The 26,265-nt window shown below is 39.5% G+C and overlaps 1 protein-coding gene across 2 annotated transcripts in view; it reads left to right on the top strand.

Annotated features, from left to right (window-relative positions):
• Positions 1 to 26,265, top strand: part of grik3 (glutamate ionotropic receptor kainate type subunit 3) — a 160,204-nt gene that overhangs the window by 124,485 nt on the left and 9,454 nt on the right. For both annotated transcript variants that reach the window (XM_072460094.1, XM_072460093.1), the window contains exons 11-13: positions 6,847 to 7,070; positions 12,362 to 12,480; positions 22,730 to 22,947. In XM_072460094.1, the coding sequence (XP_072316195.1) occupies positions 6,847 to 7,070; positions 12,362 to 12,480; positions 22,730 to 22,947 (561 nt within the window). The remainder of the gene's footprint in view (positions 1 to 6,846; positions 7,071 to 12,361; positions 12,481 to 22,729; positions 22,948 to 26,265) is intronic.

Below are 26,265 nucleotides of genomic sequence, written 5' to 3'. Positions count from 1 at the left end.
TGTTGGCAGCATCACCGCACAGCAAGAAGGTCCTAGGTTTATTGATCTGCAGTAATTTTTTCTATGGTAAAATAATATAATACAGAACACACTTTGAGACTAAGCATGCTGCTAAGTTACTACAGCTTTGAATACTTTACCCTATACTTTTTAAAGAAGAAATACTATATAATAATTTGATCATTATTTTTATCTTTATTGTGACCTTTCATCTCATTTAATTGTTTTTCATTTCTTAAAGTGGCCATGTGACAATTTAAAACCTGACATGTGTAACTAAGAGTACGGATTTTTTTAAATAATCAAATATATGTACGGAGAAGTGGATAGGGGGTAGGTGAAAACAGGACTTTTCTGTGCACTCGAGATTCTGTTGCAAGACGATGAGAAAACACTGTTGTAACAAGGTCAAAGTTGATTTTGCATAATATGTCCCCTTTAATTTAAATGTTGCTATAGCTCAAATTGAGTTACCCACGTTTCATCAACTTGACAAGTCCAAGTAACTGAGTTAATGTCTTAATTAAACATTTATTGCTAGCGCACCTATTGCCTTTGAACAACATACTGCATTTCATCCAAAGCCAATGAGAGTGTTGTGAAAGCAGAGGCCTTTATTTTCTCCTCTGTAGCTACAAAGCGCAGCACAGAGCCAAAGGGCATTGTTTGGAAGGTGTTAAATGATGCAACAGGCCTTGTTAAACTTGATTTAGTCACAATGGATGATGGCTTTAATCATGGAGAGATGCAAATGTTAATAGCATGCTTAGCACATCATTTGTTCCTGTCATGGCAATTAATCTAGGCTTCGACACGTGCGCAGGAAGGTGCATTGGCTTTTCCATTCCAGTAGATACAGGTCTAGTGAGAGGTGAATGGAAGACTTCACTTCTAGGAATGCTAATGAGAGCTTGCATTTGAGAATGAATGGTGTTTATGAACCAGTTTGTCTGACATAATGTCTTTACGGTCATTCTTCTTGTTGAATAATGGATTAATGAGCCTTTTGGTGAAGCTAACAAAATCTGTCTTTGAGCTATTGTTTGTTCTACACTTAATTTGTCAAAATTGTCTTTCAGTTGGTAATTATCCATATAAAGAGGTTTTTTTGCAATTACAGTTCAATTAATTGATGCCATCTACGTTGTTTATCATTATGAAACAGGACAGTTGTTGTAATTGTCCTTTTGGGAACTAGATGGGTTGGAAGGCTATTGCATTCCATTCTTGGTTCATTTTTTTTTATATATATAACTGCAAAATGATCTATCTTAAAGGACACATATTATGCTAAATGGACTTTTTTTTTTTTTAGCTTTTTATCCATGTTCTAACATTGTTCACTCATCAAATGCGTACCTGGAGTTGCCTTCAGCTTCATTCATGCTAGTCATCTCCCTTTCGACTGTCAAAAACACTCCATTCTGAATTTACCTGATCTGTGACATCTGACAATCTTCTGTGCTGTTTTTAACTCCATAAATCATTGCCAGAATCATTCTGTGCATTTCTTCCATCTAATCACCATCAGTACAACTGTGTGGCCTTGCATCTCTGAGAGAACGTTCTAGTTGTTTATTATCAACCTGTGTAATTCCCTCTGCAGCCAATAGATAGCATCAAAACTCTGTGCCGTGGTAAACTGCAGAGATACAGATGTGAATTTTGTTTTTTAACTAAAGGGACTCAGGAAAATGTTTTTTTTAAGGCTGAATACAATTAATACAATACAAAGGATGCATAATATTGGTCCTTTAAAACTGCGGTATCTCATTTTTACACCTCATATGCGGAAATAGTATTTTTATTTTTTTTAATCTGTGTTACTCGTCCCTAACTATCACAAACCTGTTGGCACATTGTTAAAGGTGGTATGGACGATTTTTTTAAGCAATTTTTTTATCATATTTCCTCGTGGCGTGGATAAATCATTTGTCCTGCCACGTATCAATCATAAAACGCACCTATCGCTCACCTGCAGCCGCGTCAGGCTCGTCCCCACGTTTCCGCGTGCCTAAGCGCATGGATCTATCATAATATAGTTCCCTCAGTGTACGGGGCAAAATGAAGACGGAGAAAGACAGTTCGAGCTGACGCAGAAGTGGACAGAAATCTACGGGAGACGAGCGATGCGATGCGCTCCGTTGCGCTAATAAACAAACGCACGTGTGTGTTGTATCAGTCCACACGGGGGAGTGGCATGCGCACTTCCGCCTGCGTTCTCAAATCGCCGAAAAATCGTCCACACCGCCTTTAATATTCACATTAATTTTCAGATGCAGGCACAACTATAAAAAAGCTTTTTTCAGACAGCAAAGTGAACCTGGGGTGGACCACCCAAGCACAGCCAATCAGAGCGCTAATTTATTATTTTACTTCCGGGTTGTCGAGACTTGAATTCTTGATTAGAGAGTGAGCAGCAATCTCATTTTGCCTCACAGTGCAGTTTTTACAATATTATTTTGCATAAAACACAGAATTTGCCCTCTCCTTGTAAGAAAAATATATTATGTTAATAATGTTTTCTTTGCTTTGCTCAGTTTTGCAGTTTCACCATTCAAAACGTACTTGCACAAAATCTCCTCTGCCAAATCCCTGTGCGGTGCCTCTGAACCAGCATAGGTCACCGTGACTGGACATCTGTGAGGTTGACGATGATGCGAGTGAGCGGTATGACCCGGTGATGAGGAGGCTGACCCATAGCTCCAAGCCCTTGGTCAGAGCATCACCCAGGCCTGTGTGTGTGTCTCCTGGAGTGCAACACACTTCTGGCTCAGGAGTAAGAACTGGAGCTACAGCACAGAGCAGCCTGAGCTCAATTACATTCCCTTATGTTTAACCATTAGCCCTTTGATGACTGTGAAATGAGACTACATTACTCGCTTATATTTTACATTACTATTGGCACAAAATGTCATGCTGTGGATTCCTTCATTCCACTCTCAGTAAGGGGTAGACGCCATGCAACCTCCCAGTCAGCGGTGTTCGCATTCCGTCAGCTTAAATTCCCAAATTGCGTATCTGTGTCAATGTGTTTCTACAATTAGAAACAAGTGTGTGTTTTGCAGTGTTTGAAACGAATACTATAGCACCTACTCAGGATTGGAGGAAGCTGTTTTACTTCAACTTGGCATGGATTGAAGACTAAATAGGAAAAGCAAGGCAAGGTATGAATGAAGAAGTGTGGCATCACAGTTCAACACAGTAGTAACTGCCAATGCGTCTAACAAAGAGCAGCACATTAAGGTAAACAATGGAGGATTTTCACCACGTGTTCTTATTCCAATGATATATATATATATATATATATATATATATATATATATATATATATATATATATATGTGTGTGTGTGGATATATAACTATCCCGGAAGTTCTGTCTACCCTAGCTCTGTCTTTGTAGAAAGAGGAAAAAAACGTTTCCATATGTTGTTTATTTCTTTGCCGGGTTTCACACTTAAGATTAGAACAAATATGTGATTCTTCTTGGTTAACAATACGATGCAATGAAATAAGAACTGCTAATACCAGAGCCCCATGCGTTTCATTTCATGCGTTTGCAAAGGGTATGTAAACACAAATATTTCCTTAATATACATACTATTGCTATTATATGTGCCCTAACATTTTATATCTATTTGTAAAACAGTATTATTATGACTTACAATTTGAAGATTAGTTGGAAGACCTTTACTCAGCTCAGAATAATTATTGTCCCTGGTCCCTGCTGTTGAAATACTGCATTGATTGTAAAGCTAAAACAATGCCACACCTATCACAAAATCTGTACAAAAACCCACCACGCATTGTTCCAAATCCCTTAAACGCTGAACCCATCTCAAACATTCACAGATTATTGAACCTTAATAGAAGCTCGCGGTTGTTGTCAGGTGAGGTGGTCTGCGGGGACAACACCACCGAGCCTCACCATCTGCAAAGCACGATAACACTGAGCCATGTGGCACGCAGCGGGGCACTATCAGCTCCATCTCGCCCGTGCCCAGTTTGCGTGTGCATTCGCAGCCAGCAGAACAAGCGCGGGCTGCATGTATATTAGCTAACGTTAGGGCTAACCGCATGCTGGTTGATCTTCCGCCTGACTGGCAGCTCTGGTTCAAAGCTGTATTTGGCAGCACTCAGCGGAGGTGGAGCTGTACGGGTGGTGGAAATGTAAATAGTTTAAGGAAGACAGCCGACGCACTGCAGGACATACACCCTTCCATCGTCTTTGTGTCTCCTCAGAGGCCTCACTCCATTTAGCCACCGCGGTTCTGACCACGGGAGCGTCTAATCCACAAGGCGAGGAGGAAATGTTTGGTCTTACCTTTGTTTATACTTGTGCGGGAGGTATCACAGGAGTAAAAGAGAAAATAGTGTGTAAAATAGCAGTGTTCAGTAGATGGAACGGCAAGGGAGTGAAAAGTTGTTGTTCTATCAAGGTGAACGTGAAAACTGAAAAACAAGATCTAAAATGTTGTGTTAACCGTCATGTTAAATGCTCAACAATTTTAAACGGTTATGTAATCTTCTTCCACTTCTTAGTGCATGGCATGGGTCGTGTCTACAGTCCGGATCGTAGTGAAGGGGATGAAAGGCTGTGGAGGTTGATGGTTTGACTGCTGTGGAGCGATGGAGCAGAATGGTTGCAGCAAGTAATGACTGTGTGACCGCGGAGAAGGAGTGCAATTTTTTGGAAAGATTTGAGTGGTAGGAATGAGATAGGAAGTCATTCAAGTTGAATTAATAATTGGGTTTATTGATTTATGTCAAGTCCTATATTGAACTTAAAGAAGACATATTTGGCTAAATAAACTTTATTGAGCTTTTAACCTTGTAACTGCAGTGTTTCCTCAAGATTATTTTCCTCAAAGTTGCGTTTTAGCTAATTCCTGTTTGTGTAATTGTGTATTTTCCTGCAACTGAGGCTTGAGTGCTCTAAAATTCCCTTTTCACATACTATCCTTGCTCACATCCGTGTACTTAAGATAAGATAAGATATTCCTTTATTGTCCCACATGGGGAAATTTCATTGGTGCAACGCAGGAAGATACAGAGGTAGATACAGAAGAACAGATCACTTATGGGAAGTCTGAAAAACACTTTCAGTAGAAGATCTCCTATAAATAAATAAAAACTCCCATAGACAAATAAATAAATAAATACATAAATACCATTGCATTACCATTGACTGGATAGCACATAATGCCAGTTTGAATCCGGCTTTCAAGAATTTGCTGCATATCATTCCCTGGTGAAGGCTTACAGGCCAAAATATGTCACACGTTGCCACACGTTCGGTTGTAAATGATCACGTTGCCACACGTTCGGTTGTAAATGATCACGTTGCCACTTAAAAATAAATATGTAAAAGAAAGGCTTGTTCCAGTGAAAAGTCACTCTGAGGAGGAGGGTCCTTCCATTTTTACAGTTTTGAACAGGAACTCAATGAACCAGTTTTGATCACAACAGAAGCTTATTGAAACCATGTCACATCAAATATGCGCTGTAATCAAAGCTAAAGGCGGTCCTACCATACCATGTTAGAGCGTGTGTCCCTTTTTTGAGGCAAATTTTGGACACAATCCCCAAGTTCCAGGCTTTTACCCAGTCACCTCTCGACAAGTGGAGTACAGAATGCCCCTTAGTGTATTGTGTATGTGCATGGGAAGAGTTATCCAAGCGTGAGCCAAACAGCTGCTTTCATTAACCTCCTGCCCCGCCATTGTGCCACAAGATGAACCCGAGCACCAATATAACCGATACCGTTCTGAATACGCGCACTACGAATATAATGTAAAAGCTGCAAGTGATCGGTCCTGTTCTCACGTATCCATCCATGGCAATATTCCGGACGATGTTACGTCATTCCAGAGATTGTTTGATTTCTCCTGTCTTGGGAATGAGTTGTCTACTTGTTACCAATACGCCCTGTGAGATTGACAGAAATGAATTTTCGCGGGAGTAGAAAAAGAGAACAGTTATAGATACTGAATGAGTATGAACTGCATGAACTGGCAAGGTTATTTTATGAGGCAACGTATTGGATAGTTCCATAAAAGAACAAATAGTATATATTTTTACTATGTTTGTGTGTTTCCCCCTTCTGCACCAGAACTGTAGGGACTAGCCCTTTAAAACAATAGGTGCTTATGAAACTGAAACAGTTGGACTTTTATTGTAACTACCCTTTGGGACTTATTTCAAATTTAGATGGTAGAATTCTACACATATTCACCAACATAATGTATAGTATAAAGATGTCAAAGGTAGTTTTGCAAGAGAAGGGACTTTTTTTCTCATTGATCACTATGGATGTGTATTTTTAAATGTAAAACCCTTCTTCCAAATGTATCTAAAGTGATTTATGCCATTTAAGAAAACATTAAGTCAGGTAAAAAAAAAATAAGCTGCTGTAATTCCAGTTTATATGGATGCATTTAAATAAATACCCATTTTCCTTTATTCCTTGTTATTGTCAATGTAAAAGTTCAGTCTTATAACTTTAATGTATTTCGTAAAGCCAGTACTGATTGCAAAAAGCAAATAAAAAAATAAAAAACAATAGATAGCATCAAGTGTCACGCCAATGTTGCCCAGTATACAATTTGCCACTTCGATTGCATATCTGAATTGAAGACTGAAGAAGCAACAGCCGGAACAGAAGGAGATCCACTTTTACTCTTTCACTAACTTAAAACCATTTACATACCGTGGCTGTAGCTTGACTTTCTTACCATTTATAGGAAGAGTTATGCTAGCATCAAGTTGTGCTAGCATCTACGAAAAGTTTATGGAATCATGCATTAACCGTGTTTCTTTTCCGTCTCTTTTTTTTTTATGGCAGAGAGCAGACTTGGCCGTAGCTCCCCTCACCATCACCTACATGCGGGAGAAGGTCATCGACTTCTCCAAACCTTTCCTGAACATGGGCATCAGCATCCTGTACCGCAAACCCAACTCTACAAACAACGGCTTCTTCTCCTTCCTCAACCCCATGACGCCCGATATCTGGGTCTACATCCTGCTGGCGTACTTCGGCGTTAGCTGCGTTCTGTTTGTCATTGCCAGGTAACATATACCATCCTCTGTCCTACGGCACCATTATATTTGCCTCCATGTGGTTCCTTCAATAGACACAGCAATTTATTCTGTTATCATTGCAGGCTGTGAGCCGAGTGCTCCAGCCGCTGAAGTCTACTGCATTTGGTCGATGGGTAGTGATCGAGGCAATTATGTGAGCGTGGTATTACTAACTGTTGGAGGTGGGATATAGAAGGAGCTACAGTTATATAACAATGTCAAATTTACAGCGCAATTTTATTTCAGTTTTCACCATATTTTGCTTTCGGAATACATAACATGAAGGCTTTGTACAGGATTTGGAACTATGAGTAAGGAACGTGGTTCAGTTTGAACTTCAACTCACGTTCAGGTTCAGGTAGCTTTATCTATAGCTGCAGGAAGAATTGGTTTGCAGTTCGAGTTGGCTTCCATACATACATGATACACACAACAAAAACAGACATACGATCATAGATTGCAAAATATTATAAAGTTCCCCAGTGCTGATTAAAAATGAAAAATGGCGCCATAAAAAAAGAGTCCACAGAGTTCACAACGAAAACAGTTATCACCGCAGTTTCTTCTCTTACTCAAATGTTATGTGCGATGAGAGAAACAATATAAATACTACTTCTGGAGGTCCAAAGTTTAAGTCAGGTGTTGGTACACAATAACTGCAGGAGAAGGTGCAGGAGTAGTAGAGTTGTAGTCAAAGAAGAAGCAAAGCTGTTGTTTCTCTTGTACTTTTGCAGCTCGACCAAAACATGTCCTGTTTCAATCCTTTAACATATTATAAGTTTGGACTGATTATACCATGGCTGCCACTTCTTCTCACATATGTAACTCTTTTCAACTATTGATCGAAATAAACAAACATTTGAGCATTTACCATTTACTTTTCTCCCTCTATAGCTCATTCTGCAGTAAATACAAGTTACCATCCCTAATGTTTAACTCCCATTTGCTCTTTAGACTTAACTTCAGACTTAACTTCTTTCCAAAATTACTACTTTCAATTGGAAACAGGACTAAAATAACCGTTCAGAAAACATTCCTACTCCAAAGAGCTAAGACTGTTGAATCTTCGCGCCACTATTCAAGGCGTCGCCTAAACTGCACATAATAAAGCAGTTCCATCCAAGAGGTCCAAGAGGAAGGATCTGGAAAGAAGAGAGAAACTCTCCCCGGGCTTAAGCTAAGCTAGCTAAGCTAGGCTAGGACAAAGGACATTCCAGAGAGGAATCAAGGAGGCTAGCTTTGCTTTCTCCCGATAAGTTATTTTGTACCCGTCTTTCGACAATATTTCTGCTTTAAATTGCAACACGCAAACTCAAGGTTCAAGGACGATCTTGAAAATTGGCCTCTTCTGTGGATCAGTGCAACTGCCTTTTTTCAATGGAGGAACGCCTCAGAGCCAAGGGAAACACAGATTCTGCGTGCCTCATCCAGTGCTTCTTCAAGCTGATGCTGTCAGAGCCAGACCTTCAGGCTGAGTGGCCCATGTCCTTCACAGCTTGACCCCTTCAGAGCTGAACCCTTGGGGCGTCAGCTCCATCAACGGGGGACCCCAAAGGCCCACCATCTCGACTGGTTCACACTGCTCCAGCTTCTGGACATATAAATGCATATATTTCACAGATTGGCTGAAAAGATCATCTTAGTGTCAATTTTGACTATAACACATAACTAGATATATCTAGCATATAACAATTACATCTAGTTTCGCCACCTGTTAATGACTCATTCGCATATTCCGTATTCATATTTATCTGTTTCATTATTTGGTCAATAAATCTCCATAAACCACAGTTGTAAAGTGTTAATTTGAAATGAATGAATTTAGATATTTGATTTGAAGATTGTTTAATCAAGTCTGGTGCCCCACATAACTATCAAAAAATAAAAATTAAACATATTTGTGCTGTGTGGCATGTTTGACATCTTGACTCTCCCTCAAGTCACCCTCGTTCATATGTGGAAGGACATAAATAACACTACAGAACTTGGACCAGTAGAAATACTACAGCAGATACAGCAGATACAACCGATCTATATTGATTATATTCAAAAGCCAAACAAATGCACACCGGATTTGACAAGTCAAAAGACTACGCTATTTATAGAAGATTAGCGTAATTTCCTTAAAAAAGAAACCTATGCTGAAAAGTCACAAGTTAATTGTGAAAGGCGATGATCTGCTTGGTTAGACGAGACTGTGAATGGATTGAATACGCTTTTGCTGTGATTGTCAGTGTTTCCTGCTGCTTGCCATGCAAAGTGGTGCTCCAGGAAGTGGGAGAAAACAGCCGCTAAAAGGAGTTCAGGATCTTGAGAGCAAACAGCTGCACTTCTCTATCTCTATGGACGCGCAAACAAATCCTGGAGTGGTTTTATACAAGTGCAAAAATCTTCTTAAATTGTCCCGTCAGTTTTTTGGGGGGGTTCCAGCTTCAATAGCGGAAGAGGTGTTTCCAAAAGTGCACTCATGTGAAAGTGGAGTCAGTGCAGAGAGCTGCTCCAGGAGAAAAGGGTCATTCTGAATGTTAGACGCAGATGTAATGACTGGATAGCTGCAAGAGGATTTACAAAAAGGTTCTTAATAATAATGAATTACTGTATATGCTAAAGAGGTTAGTTTGCTTTAAATTGTAGTTATTTTGGTGGAAGAATAACTGTTTGGTTATTTCTACAACCAGAGATGTAGATGTCTCAGTACTTTACTATTAAACTATTAACATTTACGTCGGACATTTTTTACACAAGTATCTGTACTTTCTACTCTTTGCATTATCAAAACGGACTCATTACTTTTGTTTTAAAATTTACTGTGTTTTTTTTCCTTTCACTTCTACTTTTGATGGTGGTCTCACAGACACACGCAGCTGATTGGCCGTGAGGCTATGACGTGAACAGGAGAGAGGTGAAAGAGCTGCAGGGAGGTGCAGGTGCAGGGAGATTCTTAAACAAACTGACTGAATCATATTTGAGTTTTGCTTGAGCGCTGTGTCGCTGAGCAGATGTGTTCGATCACATGTGTGAGAGTTCATAAACAGGCAGGAGAATGAATAGACCAGGTTTTAGCTCCTCAGGTAAATACAAGCTTTGAGAAGGAATATCAGAGTGCAATGTCGAAATAATTGTAATCAATTAATTTAAAGCTCATAATTCAATTGATTAATTTTTCTAACACATTCCTGTCAACTTTATGCATTTACCTTTTATCTTTTTACTTTATAGTACATTTAGGATGGTGTACTTTTGTAGTTTTACTTGTACGTTGACTTTTACCATTCATTTAGTAATTGTACTTTTACTTCTACAGCAATCTGATTTTGTGTCTTGTTGCACAATCTCATATGAATAGGCAATATTACACATATTAGAACATTTTAGGAGGAGAATGACCAAATCTTCAACAGTCTGCACAAGGATAGCTATCTATTTAGATACTATATTCATAAAATACATTTGTCTACTCAATAAATATTCAATACTCTATAATTTGAAACTCAGAAGGTGAACCAAGAAGCCTCTTGTAATATTTATTCTATGCCTCTCTTTTAGATCATATTAAAACTGCTAAAAGTGTATGACACAACAAGACTATTTGTCACAATCAATAGTTCACCGATGTATTTATTCTTAAATTATGTTACATCTGAATAATCATATGCTTCTATCATTTCTACACTGCAAAGAGAATGAAAGCCAGAACACGTACACCGACTGAAAACATTTAATTCGCAGTGACAGCTCCAAACAGATTATTTTAGACATCCAACAATAGCTTCAAATATTGTATTATCCAAAAGGGCAGGAGGCCAACTCTGTTCTTCAATACACTTTTGTTTCCTAAAGTGTTTCTGATTTCAAACTTCTGATAGCATTACTTTGTTCTGCACCGCACAGGGTTATGTACCGAAGCTTATAGTCGATAAACACATTAAAAATAACATTGCCGACGTGACAAGGCTATGTGTATAATTTAGGTAGTGGCAGAGAGTGAAGCGGGGGTTCAAATAAGTGAAAATTCAATAATCTTTGTAAATGCAAACATGGCACTTTTGCTTTATGTTGCGTCGCGGTGCCAAGTCATCTGCTGATGTGTAGGAGCCCTCTTGGCAGTGACAGTTAATTGTGTGTTTAGCAGGCATTTTAGTGCGAGGCTGCGGAGATGAGGCCTTCACTGGCAGCACAACCTTTTTAGACATTAGCTGTGAATCAGGGCTTTTAAATCAGCACTCTGACACCCACAGCGGGGCAAAGTGCACAACAAATTGTTTTCTTGGTTATCTATATAGTATAAGCGATGTCTGCGTTCAGGTTACATGTTTGGAAACTGAACAGAATCCAGAATCATTTGAATCAGATACTAATCAATACTAAAAGTCATTTGGGCAAGTATCGATACTAGAATAAAGGAAAGTGTTTGTTTTAGAATGATCTTGAGCCTTTTCAGAGCTATTATGAGGCCACAATGTCTAATAAAGAAAGTGCAAATATAATTTTTTTGTTGAAACTGTCTTTTTGTTAAGTTTATTGTCTAGACCTTTAATCTTGACCTAAAAATAGCATTTTTTTCCAGACAATTTTGAGTGGTTGTTATTACACCGCCATTTGGGAAAGGTTACCGCCATCATGTTTGTATGCAATCCTGTTCCATTGATTGGATCGTTGGTTGTTCCTGTGCAGTGTTTTTCTAATTGTTGTTGTGGAGCTGGTGGTGGTCGTCAGAGATGGGCAGCCACCTTTCTCTCAGGGTCATCATCAGGGAAGCAAAGGGACTATTTTGTAGTCAACACAGCTATTAGGAATATGGAACTGACAGAGAAATGCTTGTTAGTCCAGGCAAATCTTAAATAGGGATGGTCCAATATAGATTTGATTTTTGCATCCGTAGCATGTTAAATTGAAGTAAAGGTCACAAATTAACTTTTTCACTGTAGTCAAAATAATAATGACACAATGTATTTCTAGAATGTTCCCTCTTTTTATTTTTTGCACATGAGGATAATCTGGGAATAACCCCCGAGCTGACACGAACTGGGGAAGCGGACAAAAACTATCAGCAATTTAGATTTTTTATTGTTTTCTCGGCTGATATGAAAATAGGTGCTCGATATTTGCCAATACCGATCCTGGAACTGATCCCTATGTTCAAGCTTTCCTCCTGTATACCATTTGTGATGTGTGGATTTAAAAAAAACAAAAGCAATATTTTTTTCTCGCCGTTATGTTTAGTTCCACAGTTGTTTCCGCTTTCCACAACTCACGTATTCCGCGCCTTGTCTCCTCAGATTCAGCCCGTACGAGTGGTACGACGCCCATCCATGTAATCCTGGGTCCGACGTGGTGGAGAACAACTTCACCCTGCTCAACAGCTTCTGGTTCGGAGTGGGTTCCCTAATGCAACAAGGTACCACTTTACTCTGTCCCACTTCCTGTCACAAACAGTACTGTCACTTCTCTCCTCTTCTCTCCTGGCGCCTACTTCCTATCCTCCCTCCTCATACTGACAAGCTCCCTGATTTCCACCCTGCCACTGTTTCAGAAGACATTTAGCTGTCAAGAACAAGCAGTCGTACATGACAAAGAAAGGTTGTTGTCACCTTGCGAAGCTGTTTAAAAAGGGAAAGTGTGGGTGCCAGGTACTTGTCACAGACTGGCAGGTAAGGCAGGAAAAACATAGTGGCATCCATTTTTTCCCCCCTCCTGTAATGCTCTGACTGGCCCCGTACAAGAATATGGAGCGTGGGGGGACAAAAAGGCTAAGTTGAAGGAACGTGTCTGACAAATGCCAGCTGTCAGGTGTGGTGCGCTGTGTGACTGTGATGTACAAGAGCCGCAGCAGTCACAGAGTACAGTGGTGTGTGAACTCAAGCTGAGAATGCAGATGTCAGCTTTGTATTAGTGCAACGAGTAGCAAGGCAATTAATCACTACGCTAATGGTAAGGAGATCGTTATTTTGAGATGTTTTTGAGAAAGTTTAGGGTACATTTTCGTCACAATCAAGGTAGGAATTGATGTGGGTCAGTTTAAATTATTTATGTCTAGGAATATCAGACAGTGCTGCTGTTGTTTGAACATTAATATTATAAGATTTCATTGGCATATTTTTTCAGTTTACTGGGCCAATTTGCCAGAGGCAAGTATTTGTAATTTTTTTTACTGTACGTAAGTAGAATGTTTAACTAGTTTTAATCTACTTTAGGTGTTTCCAAACTTTTCAGACCTAAACCCCCTCATTAAGCATGCAGTGGACCTGGGATCCCCACTTCAAAATAAATTGATGCCCGTAATAATTTTTAAGTTGGAAAACATTTCAAATTCAAGTCCAATTGTATTCATTTGAGTAGCTTATTGCGCTATTTTACCTAAAGTTTACCTAAAGTACTGTGTAATACTGTTTCATTCATTTAATTCATATGCATTAAATCAGGGGTGTTAAACATATGGCCCGTGGGCCGCATCCGGCCCGCCAAACGTTTTAATCCGGCCCGCCAAACGTTTTAATCCGGCCCGCCGAACATTTCGAATTTACATTTATTTATTTTTTAAAACTAAAAAAAATAATCAATAGATTCATAGATCTACAGTTACATCTGTAACTTTGTTTTTTATCGCTAAAACTACACGTCCCACAATGCCGCTGGTGGCGCCCCCTCCCCCACGCGGCTCTTCACTGCCATGTGTGCTGCCGAGGGAGAAGTGCTGAGAAGTAACGACGAGCGTTTGCGCACTTTACAGCACTTACGCACCTCAGAGCAGAGTTCTGAGCGAGGAAAGAGACGTGTGGTTTTGGGAAACACATGAAAGAAAGAAAGGAGACTGTTTTGTGGATGTTAGAGCTGTGCTAAAGGTGGAGCTAATGTGGAGCTAACAAGAAAACAAACTTCTGTGATGATGCTCTGTGAGTAAAACATCCAAACCTCTACAAACCTGAACAGATCAGGAGCCACAGGTAAAAACACAGGTCAGAGTGTAATAAAGTCTAAACATGACTGTGTCCACACTAATGTGACTGTGAACACAAACACAATGACCTCATTTGAGTCACTACATGAATAATGTGTCACTAAGATCAGCTTAAACTATGAAAATAGTGAGCTCATATTGAGTTTGAGCAGAGACACGTCTGTGATATCAACATTTCACATCAAAAGTCCATGTTCCTGTTCCTGCTGCTGCATGAATATGGACTCAGTCTTTCACCTGCTGCACATTTTGTGCAACAGTCACAACTATTACTAGGCTGTAAAAAAGCTATTTATTTCTTATATTTTTTATTGTCTTATTTTGTACATAATGTTTGGCCCACGATTTGACAAAAGAGTTTGGTTTGATGGAACACTGTGGCTCATGCACTTATTCTATATTTTCAAGGCAAGAGGCGTAACTTAACCTCCTTAAACGCTCCACGTGTTTTTGTATTTAGTGGTGAGTCAGTTCAGGTCTAAAGAGAACTACAGATAACTACAGAGAACTACACAGACGTGGAAATGTTACTTAGTACATTTAAAAGGTTTTTGGATCTTGAGAAGTTTATTTTGTTATAAAGTTAAATACAATATTTTTCAGTTCCAAATACCTACCTAAATGTTTATCTCTGTAGATCAACTCTAAAGTTGTAATGCACATAAACTGAAGCACAGTACTGGTGAAATTACACTTGTTTTTCTTACATTTCAGTTTATGAGAACAAACGTTTTGTAATTTCTTTTAATCGATCCAGTAATTGCTTCAAAAACAGCGTAAGCTATGTAAAGCTATTTATTTCTTATATATTTTTTTATTGTTTTATGTTCTACGTTATTTTTGGGCTGCGACCCAGCCTGAGCGTAGAAATTCGGCCCACGGCCCAAAATGAGTTTGACACCCCTGATGATTCATTTAAAAATTATGTCACTTCTTTGCTTGAGTATTACATATTTTTAAAGTCCATATGACACATTAGACCACACTTTTCATTAAAACAAAGGGGATAGGATTATATTCAAAATTTTACCAAACATTTTGCCTGTTTTTCTCCAATTTGGCAATTTTGGTGATGTTTATAATGTCACTTCCTGGTTGAACATGGCCAAATATGACATGTTCAACCAAAGTCAAGTCATTTGAGTAGCTTATTGCGTTATTTTACCTAAAGTTTACTAAAAGCGGCTGTATGTTTGACAACTGCAAATGTTCTTCACAAACTGCAACTTGACTGATGGAAAACTATGATAATTATTTACCACAGAGTCCATCCCACCAAGCAACTTCATAATTAAAACAAAAAATTGAGAGCCTGTCATATGGGCTTTAAGTTTAAGTTAGTTAATTTACAATAGTGTACGTTGGTCCGCTATATTGTTACCTTTACTTTTCATTTTTTGTAACTATACAGTTACTTGAGTAGTGAACTTCAGTAATTTTGCCACCTCTAATGCCTGGGTAAGGTAAACATCAGCTCTTCAAATATATTAGGCTTCAAATCACTGAAAACTAGAAGAAAAGGTATACTGAACAAAAAAAAGTCCCTCTGACACTCTGATCATCAGGCTCTGGCTATGGTTGCCTATTTCTGACTACTGGTAACTAGGCAGATCAACTGTATTCACCTGATGCAGAAACGGGGAAAGCAGCAGAAGGAAAGAGCCTAAAAAAGAGGGACAAATACAACAGCAAAAATAAATGACACCATCACGAGAAGAACCATAACACCCGCCGAAGTGAGGCAGCCCTGTTACAGTCCAGAATACATCAACTGTTTTCCTATTTTTGGTATTTATTTTACCCCATCCAAACTCCCTAATCAACCTCTGATAAAATTCCACATGATTCAAATAGATTATCACTAGGCAGGTGTCCCTTAAAGCGAAAGGTAAACAGGCGATCGGCCAAGGAATACCGTAATGAAGTCAGCTGTGAAGGAAAAGACTGGAGTAATAAAATGTTTAACCCCGGAGTAACAAGACAAATCAAGGAGGCTTAGAGCGGCGCGGCAGTGGATCTTCGGAGCGGAGACTGGCAAACACGCTCAGCAATTCATTAAGCACACAAACTCGGCAGCTCTGGTGGAGACGCTACGCCAATTTACCGGCACCGGCAGAGGAGATACAGGGAGCCAAAGAACCAAAACAAAATGGTGCGTATTATTATGCTGAAATGGAGAAGCATACAGTGTGTTATTGTGTCATATTTTTCCTTGAATTAGCACCGACACTGGCTGTACGGTGTTGGACTGTTTTGCGGTATACGATACAGCACTGATATTATTGTGATATTTTAACACATTTATTGACACAATCATTTCAGTGAACATGATTTGTCATAAAGTTTGAAAATAAAAACTTAAAACTATTGCTATTTTTGTTTGTTTGTTGCAATATCAATAACTAGGTTTGCCACTATTGCAAATTTGTTCACAATATATTGAGCAGCATTACACATCAATAGAAATATATTAAAAATGCATAGTAGATTAATAGTTGGGCTTCTAAATAATTTATTTAGATTTGTGACATTATTCAATTTGATTTAGAAAATGTGCGTAAATGCTTCCAAGTAAAAAAAGTGTGATTCATTTGAATACATTTTTAAATAGATGGACATTAGCATTAGCATTAGCATTGCATGTTCATTTCATTGGCCCAATTTTTGTCCGTGGAGCTATTGTTTTGCTCAAATTAACTTTATACAACAAAATAGAAACTGAAAGTAGTTTCTCCATTGTTGGCAGTGTGCAGTACTCAGCTGCTTAGCTGTTTTTCGAACAATATGGGGAGATAAAGGACACTTTATCACCCCACAACAATTAACTAAGCTAATTTCCTCAACACACAAAGTCTTATTTAAGAAGTGGGAGTTAATCAGTTCAACTGTGTGTGATCTCAAAGCCTATATCAGTGACAAATGTGCAGCAGTGTTCCTGTTGCTTATCTGTTTTTTATTGTTTACTTGAACAAACACATATTAAGCTATAGAATTATAGACTTATACATTTGTTATTAGACTGTAGCAGCTCGTTCACTCTTTAGTTGTGTTTTGAGCTCTCAGAAGAGAACATTTTATGACTCACCATTGACAATCAAATATGTAAATATTTTTTTTTTCAAATGTTGTAATGTCATCTGCTTAAAGGCGGTATGGACGATTTTTCGGCGATTTGAGAACGCAGGCGGAAGTGCTCATGCGCACTCCCCCGTGCGGACTGATACAACACACACGTGCGTTTGTTTATTAGCGCAACGGAGCGCATCGCATCGCTCGTCTCCCGTAGATTTCTGTCCACTTTCTCGTCTTCATTTTGCCCTGTACACTGAGGGAACTATATTATGATAAATCCATGCGCTTAGGCACGCGGAAACGTGGGGACGAGCCTGACGCGGCTGCAGGTGAGCGGTAGGTGCGTTTTATGATTGATACGTGGCAGGACAAATGATTTATCCACGCCACAAGGAAATATGATAAAAAATTTGCTGAAAAAAAATCTTCCATACCACCTTTAACCTCTATAGTTAACACATCTTACAATTCTCTCATTATACTCCCAGATATTGCTTGAATATAATGTGAAATGAGCTACTGTCAGAGTGTGCCTGGCAGTGGTCCTGAACATATAATCTTCCCCAGAATGAGTGACTTCTCCTGCCGCCCTCGCGTGCCTCTGCTCTCCATACCACTGCGCCATTCCCTGTTTGTCTGTGTCACATCAACAGCCACTGCGCTCCTGTCTGCCAAGCCCTGACAGCACACAAGATGGCAGCCATTTTCTCTGACATGTTTAAAATGCAAATGGACGTGTTTGAGGAGATCCAAAAAGGGGGGGAAATCATGCAGCAGCTTGTTTGTGGGAGGGAGGTGTCATCCACAACACAAAGAAGGCAAAATCTGACGAGGTGCAAAAGCAAACACGTTGAGAACTTCAGTGCCTTCCTGGGGGTCTCGCTAGGCTTCATGCTCACAACAAACACATGTCTGATGATTCCCAGTAAATTGGTTTCCCCCATAACATTTATTTCAGAAACTGTTTGATTTACAAGTCGGCTTGGTTCCAGTTTGTTTAGCGATACAAAACAAAGCAGATGTGTTGTTATAATGCCCATATGTTCTATTATGTATGAAGGACTAATCTGTGACATTTTGCTTCTCAATGAAAATCCGTCCCTTTATCAAATTCACATGAAGATTGTGTGAATTTCATACCACTAGTGTTGGGAAATGTCACATTTCCCTATACACGTGGTATTATTTAAAAGCAATTAGCAGTATATGTCTGCCTCCGGCTCTGAATGGGAAATGTGTGTAGGGATAGTGCTGAGTGTAGGTGATCTTTCTCGAGGGGGAGCCTGGATTCTTCACGCCCCGAAAAAAGGAAATGCTCAAAGGGGCGATGACACAAATAAATAGGCCACATTAGGTTGTGAAATCCATAGGGAACTTTGCCCAGAATGACAATATAAAAAGGATCGTAAAATGCAAATGTTGTGGCATAAAATACTTTTAGCCATGAAATACTTGAATGTTGCATTTACTCTTGTTGTGCCTTGTTTGTTAACTGCATGCACACTGCAAGTTTGAAGTGGGGCAACCGTTGGCCAAATGTCACCACTGGTTATGAAAGACAAGGGTTTGCTCAGACATTTCATTGTGCAGTGCAACTGAACTTTGCACTTTTGCAGAGATTCCAGTTATCCATGGAATGTTTTTTGATAAGATTTTAAGATTTTATACAGTACAACAAATATAATTAGGAAAATTAATTAATGGAACTCAAACATTCTAGCAACAGCTTTTTAATCCATGTTAGCAATCTTTTTTTCTTTATTTTTTACCAGTTCAGTAGCAGTCAGGTTTTGTATCATTATTTTGCTTTTATAATATACTCTAAGTTGTGAAAAATCAGGCACTGCAGTTTTAAAGATGATTCCAATCGTTCACCCAACTACTAATTAGAGGTGGCAATAAAGCTGCACTATGTAACATTTCTGATGAGGGGTCCGCTATACATGCTTGTCTCCACTGAGATGTTATTTAATCTCTTTGAAATGTATTCAATTACAGGTGTTTTTATTGCTCAAAAATACCTTAAGATATGCATTCTTTCTGTGAGTGGGATCGCCTCGCCACAGATCTGACCTGTAATTGAATCTGTGGCATCACCTGCTTGTCTTTATGGACATAGATATGTTTAATGCCATAATGTAAAGCTATAACATCTCCATAGAGACAAACAGGTGGCGGACTCTCAACCAGAAGTTACATAATGCACCTTTAAAGGTCCCATAACATGCAAAATCGACTTTTCAGAGCTTTTAACCTTCTTACATTGGTATTTGTGCTTCATATATGTACCCAGAGTGTTTTTTTGATTGATTCCCGCAGTGTTTAGCTATATTACAGACTATCTCCTTTCCTCGAATCTCCAAACTGACGGGGGGTGTTCACAGGACCGCGTCATAATCACAGGCACGCGTCATAATCACCCTCCCCTACTCTCCCTCTCCCCTCTCCACCCGCCTCCCCCTCCCGCCTACCGCCTCCCGCCCCCTTCCTCCCGGCTCCGCGCTGCTGCAGGCTCGTCTCCCAATACAAGCCCCGGAGTTTTTCTGCTTCGATTTACGACGAAACACGGCTCAAAGAGGCCCAAAACTTCATTAATGATATCGCACTCTTTACTATTATCACAATGGTGAAGGTTGATGTGGCAGCTGATGCAGCAACCGGGAAAATAAACGGAGAGAAGTTCTATCCAATACCGAAAAACCAGGAAATAAGAGCGCGATGGACATAAGACTTTTATATATATATATATATATATATATATATATATATATATATGTTCTGTATATATCTGTTCTGCGCACGCTGTAGAATAAACACCAGATTTATTTAGGCTCAAAGTAGTGTTGATCTGAAGTTCTATCGTTTCTCACTCCCTCGCGCGGCAGGAGCGGCGCATCGCGGAGCTGACAGCTGTGAGACTACGTCACGGGTGGACGGGGCACACACGCGCTCTGAGACTACGTCACGGGTGGGCGGGGCACACACGCGCTCTGAGACTACGTCACGGATTGGGCGGGGGAGCCAGATCGCTCTTCGCAAGGGTGGGGGCGAATATCAACCAAGCCGTTTGCATTTCCGGGTTGGTGAGGGGGTCCAAGGTCTGGATGATATTTCTTAACTATTGTGTTAAGATAAGATAAGATATTCCTTTATTGTCCCACATGGGGAAATTTCATTGGTGCAACGCAGGTAGATAAAGAGGTAGATACAGAAGAACAGAACAGATCACTTATAGGAAGTCTGAAAAACACTTTCAGTAGAAGATCTCCTATAAATAAATAAAAACTCCCATAGACAAATAAATAAATACCATGGCATGTGATCCCGACAGTAATTGCACATGAATATGTGTCACGACAGCACATAGATTGCACATGAATTTCACAGTAATTGCACATATGACAGAATTGCACATCAGTATTAGGTTAGGTCAGCATTGCGACGGGATAACGTGGCGATCTCCGGGTAAGACGACTGGATCAGAGCCAAGACACATCGCCACGACACGACGAAAACACTCAATCCAGCCGAATAAAGTCAAAACAAGTTAATTTAAAGCGATTCCAGTGCGTGTCCCGATCGTTCGTGAAGTTCCTCTTTCATATAAACGTGTATATAAACGTGTACCGACGACATGCCGTACTTTAGCGCGGCCGGAGGGCGCGGGGGGGGGGGGGGGGGGGGGCTGGTGGGCTCGCTCGGAGCTAGCTCACGTCACAACAACACAACGAACGCAACGAAAAACGCTCAAATCCAGCCGAAAAAAAGTCAAAAACAGTTGAATTAAAAAACTATTCCAGCGCGTGTCCCTATCGTACAGTAAAATAGAAAAAATATACTAATTATATTTACAAAATATAGGAGATAAAGCACAATAAGTGTGAGAAAGAAGAGAGAGCGTTTACACCGGGCTGCCAGCTGTACCAGCGCCTTATGACGTTGCACAACCCTTATTATTATCAATTATACACTTAGGATAGACTACGAAACGTGAAAAAAGCATGTTATGGCACCTTTACCTAAACCTAAGAACATGTCACCCTTATTACAGTTAAAAGGGTGAATCAACAACATATTGTACAAAAAAACTGCATAGCTGTTCACCCACTAACCAAAAGGTTCATGGTTCAACGTCCTCTATGCATTTATTGTCATTGCATCATTGTAGAAGACACATTTCCCCCAACATCCTTATTAAGAAAGTTGGGCTAATTGTAACTATACACACCATTATTACTATGACATGTTGCTACTGCATGCACACACACAAAATCCAAAAATGATATCTTTGCACCTCAGGGGGAAACTACTGTGGCTCAGGTATCGTATTGCGACGGAGTGTTTTTATTGTTGACTATCAGTGCTGCTTCTTTGAACGAGCATTCACGCCTCTTTGCTTTACAAGATTTGAGTCCTTCTGGAGGAAATGTACGGCATATTGACACAGTGTTTATTTCCCCGGCACCCTATGACTGATCTGCTCCGCTATTTATTAGACTGCTGGCTTGTACAACTCCCCGCTGACAACTCGGCTTTATAGCATAGGATTCAATTGAGTTAGCCGTAGCTTCACTTCATCTTTAGTGCCACGGCAGAAAAGAAACGGATGTCCCTTCTCTCCAGCCATAGTGGATTAAAGAATTGCAGCATCTCGCCTTGTTTGTAACCAGCGCGGTCTATGTCAAACCGCAGAGGACAAATCCAATCAAATTTGGTGGGAGAGGTTAAAGAGCTGACCACAGTGCCCCCCGTCTGAGGGCTTGTTACTCTTCAGAATTGGCCCCATAAATCTTCCCAGTAAAGGAACTCGGAGCACAGCGCAAGGGTATTTTAAAGGTTGTCACAGATGAGATATAAAGTAAGTCAGAGGGCCGTCGTCAACAGAAGATCAGGCAGGAACGAGGAGATCAAAGTCAAGGCTCATACTGAGATGGATTGTCACGCTTTTGACTGTATGATTTTGATTCAGTTATGAGGGAAATGGACCGAGACAGACAATTCTCTAATTTGGACAGGAATGTTTCCAGGCCAAACATTCTAGAGATAACGTTTTTTTTTTTTTTTTTTATCCCCAGTGTTTCTTGTTAAAAAATTAAAGGTGCATTATAAAACTTCTTTGGACAGTTCGCCACCAGGTCAAGTTATAGGTCAGATCTGTGGAGGCGAACCTGCTCACAGTAAGAATGTGTGTTTTGTTTTTCAAAGTTTTTAGCTATAAATACACCTGTAATTGAATAAAGATTTTAAAGCCATACTGTGGACCATTACGGGCAAAGGAATAGCATCATCGTGGAGACAGGCGGCGTACCATACACCAGAAAAGTTACATAGTGCACCTTTAACTAATGAAGTTAATGCTCAAGCCAAATTGAAAAGAACGTGAGAACATGTGAGACTTGGAAACACGTTTTGTTGTTTAGAAATTGAAAACATGTATAAGTTGTAAAACAAATGTATATATATTTGCATTTTTTTTGTCCATGCTCCTCATCTATCACCAATACTTCTGTCACTCGTGTCTTTCAATCAAAGAACTCTTTTGATTCAAAATGACAACCACGACTTTGGCAAGTTGAATCATAAACGATGACTGTGTCCATCTGTGTGTTTTGTCCAGGCTCCGAGCTGATGCCTAAAGCCCTGTCCACGCGGATCATCGGAGGGATCTGGTGGTTCTTCACGCTCATCATCATCTCGTCCTACACAGCAAATCTGGCCGCGTTCCTCACAGTGGAGAGGATGGACTCCTCCTTAGACTCAGCCGACGACATCGCCAAGCAGACCAGGATCGAGTACGGAGTGGTCAAAGACGGGGCCACCATGTCTTTCTTTAAGGTATTCAACTCCATTTCCACTGGTTGAGATGAGTTCTAGCTTTGTTGTACTTTGGTAGCTTAGTAAATCTATAAGTGTGCAGTGTCCGTAGATTGATCATACCATTAGTGCGTCAAATCATATCCGATCATTTTAATGCAAGGAGTTTTATTGTGTTTAATTCTGTGCCATGTGCCATAAAATTTCAAAACAGATACAGTATCACAAAGATATGAGTCATGATGAAGCTGACCATTATGTGCAACACCAGAGCATCATAGCAGTGACCACTTCATTTCCAGAGAAAACATTGGTAAATAACAATCCAATAGCAATAACATAACACGGTCATATATATCAAGGCATTGGTCAAGGATAGAACAAATACGTATCATTTAAAGGTGCACTATGTCACTTTTCTGGTTGTGGATTCGTCGCCCGCTCGACCCGATTTCTTTTCTTGGAATGTTCAACAGTATCTATCTCCATGGAGACAAGCAGCTCAACTTACAGTGAAGTATAATACGATCTAAAATGATCTGGAAATGAATAGAAGATGGCTTCATATGTGTTTCAATAGCCTGTGCTCATTGGTGCATGATGCCACAATATATTTGTTCTCACTCATTACTTCCTCAACATGGGCTCGCACCGCCCGGCGTGTGAAACGTTCCCTGTGAGATCAGTCCTGACCAATGGCGATGGCAGCTGGAGAGGGGGGCATCGGATAAATCTTACAAAGCTAACTTTCAGGCGCTTTGAGCATTTCGAAAATTCAAAAAGGTTTATGTTGTGACCTTTGTGAAAGCTGTTGGTTCCTGTAAGCTGAACACGAGCAGGTCGGTTCCACAAAAAAGACAATGATGCTCTAAGGGAGAATTCTTCCTGCAGTACTTCAGTAATCAAAACTCTCTTGAGGACAGCTTGTGTCTGATCCAGTTCATATTATAGATCCTTAGTTACAGGTCAGATATGTGGCCCCCTATCAGAAATGGTACATTAGGCGTTAGCATGCTAATAGTTTTTTGTGCACAAACTGTGCACAGTATTTGAAGCCATATTTTTAAACTCTCTTTACCATTTCCTACCCAAGAACAAGAAAAGCTGAAACAAATTTTAGTGTAGAATTCAAAGTTAGATTAAAAGCATTAGAGTTAATTCAGCTAAACTTCCAGGCTCTACATATACACCAGGCTCTACTTCTCAAGCAGAACTATCAATACTATTCCACAAAAGACATGAGGCATAACTACTATATAAAGTCAGTAAGATCTTAATTCCCCCAGCCTTGAGCTCCTCCACTTCTGCACACTGTTTGATGTGTTCCATAATGATTTTTTTTTTATTTTTATTATTCCAAACTTTCTGCGTGTGCCTGCAGGGTCTTTGCCTTTTTTCATTATTTTGAGCTTTGCCTTTAGATGCTTTGCCGATGCCTTAGTGCACAGTAACATATAACAGAGTTGGAGCAGCTCCGGCTCGGCAATAAGAAGACTGCACATATCTATTGAACAAGTCTAAGAAATTCAGTAATGAGTAAAAAGAAAAGAAAATGTTCCGGTTGGCCTAGTTTAGTGCCCCAGAAGCTTGCTAAAGGCTGCAGATTATATTGGTTAAACACTGCATTAATTGTAAGGATGGATTTGAGTAACTTGCTTCAATTTGTCAATACATTTTTTTCATAGTACAGTTTGAAAGGCATCAAGCATCAAAACACAATGTTTCACCTTGAGGTTATTTCAGGTCTAACAGTCATCTGCACTTTGCCCAGAAATGCTATAGATAGAAGCAATGGAAACCAGCAGTGTGCAGTGACTTGTATGGATAGGCCAGCAGACTTTATTTATCTATGTTTTTATTTGCTCGGGAAAAGTACATGTTAGTGAACATACATGAAATACATGATGTAAACACAGAAAAGATATGACGCTCACACAAAATAATTCATGTCAGGACAAGTAACAATTATAGTATGACCTCACCCTAAACCCCACGTTTTTTCATACTTATATTTAAAATTTGGACATGGCAAGTTAAAAAAACAAAACAAAATGTAAGCGTCAAACTTGCGTATCTCTAGTATAGAAGGTCCCAGGCCTACAATTTCCCCATGCCTTTATACTGATTCTAAACATGGCACATGCAAACGACATGTTTCCATGTCCTGTGCACCAAGAATTCCCACAACCTTTTGTGTAATTCCATCAGGTCCATAAAGTTTAGATTCTGCTCCAGGATAGTAATATATATATATATATATATATATATATATATATATATATATATATATATATGTTTTATGTTCCATAAAGTTATATGTTCCATAAAGTTTAGATTCTGCTCCGGGATAGTGATATATATATATATATATATATTTTAATCAGAGATTGTCCTGCATTTGTGGCAGACAAAGCTGTCAGTACTTTCATATGTGCTTCGTGTCACAGAGATAAAACAAGTAGAAATGAAATGTGTGTCTGCTGCCAGGTTTGAACCAGGATATCTAGAATGCTAGCTGGGTGATTTTACAAACTGCACCACAGCCAAAACGTTGATTATAGTTTTAAAAACCTCCCGTAAAACGTGGTCGTCAGTAAAAAATAAGAGTGTGTGATATTCGTTTGCAGCAGGGAATATGGCTCTGTTCTCTAAATAAAAACAGAATCAGCTTCAGGAGCATGAATATTGCAGAGAGTGTGTGCTGCAGATTCGCACGCATAATTCAAGAAAGGTACATTTTATGCCATAATGTGATGTAGAGATACATCACACAATTGTACACGCATTAAAGGAACTGTTTGTAAGAATTTGACTTAAATTTCATAAGCATGACCTCTCCGTGTCACAAGTTAAACATTAAGCATGTTTTACAATAACAGTACATTGTGTAATCTAAAGGGAAGTTATCATCATTTAGGCACTGGAGGGATATGATAATACAACTATGAAAACTGCATAAAAGCCATCCACACAACATCTCCATCCATGCAAAATGAGAGAAAAATATTGTAATTTGATATATGTACATAAGGCAGAGACATGCCCTACAGGTATGAAATAAAAATAACTACTTCTGCAGCTATAAGAACCACAAGTATGTCATCATTTGATTTTCCCCTTTCTACATTTTGGGTCATTATTTTCCTTATACCATTACTGTGTTGTGAATGATTTGCATATGTCTTTTTTTATTTTTATTTATTGTTAATGAACTCCTTACCGTATCTATTTTCAAAAATATTTGACGCACTACTCAAAACCAATTATTTAAGCATGATAACAATTTGAAACCAGCGTGAGTTATTCAAACGTGGTGGGTGTGTAATCCCTCATCAAGGA

This window comes from Eucyclogobius newberryi, unplaced genomic scaffold, assembly GCF_026437365.1.
Source record: "Eucyclogobius newberryi isolate DKJ021-1_F unplaced genomic scaffold, fEucNew1.0.hap1 SCAF_3, whole genome shotgun sequence".
In the NCBI taxonomy this organism is placed as follows: domain Eukaryota; kingdom Metazoa; phylum Chordata; class Actinopteri; order Gobiiformes; family Gobiidae; genus Eucyclogobius; species Eucyclogobius newberryi.
This window is presented reverse-complemented; position numbering and strand designations above follow the sequence as displayed.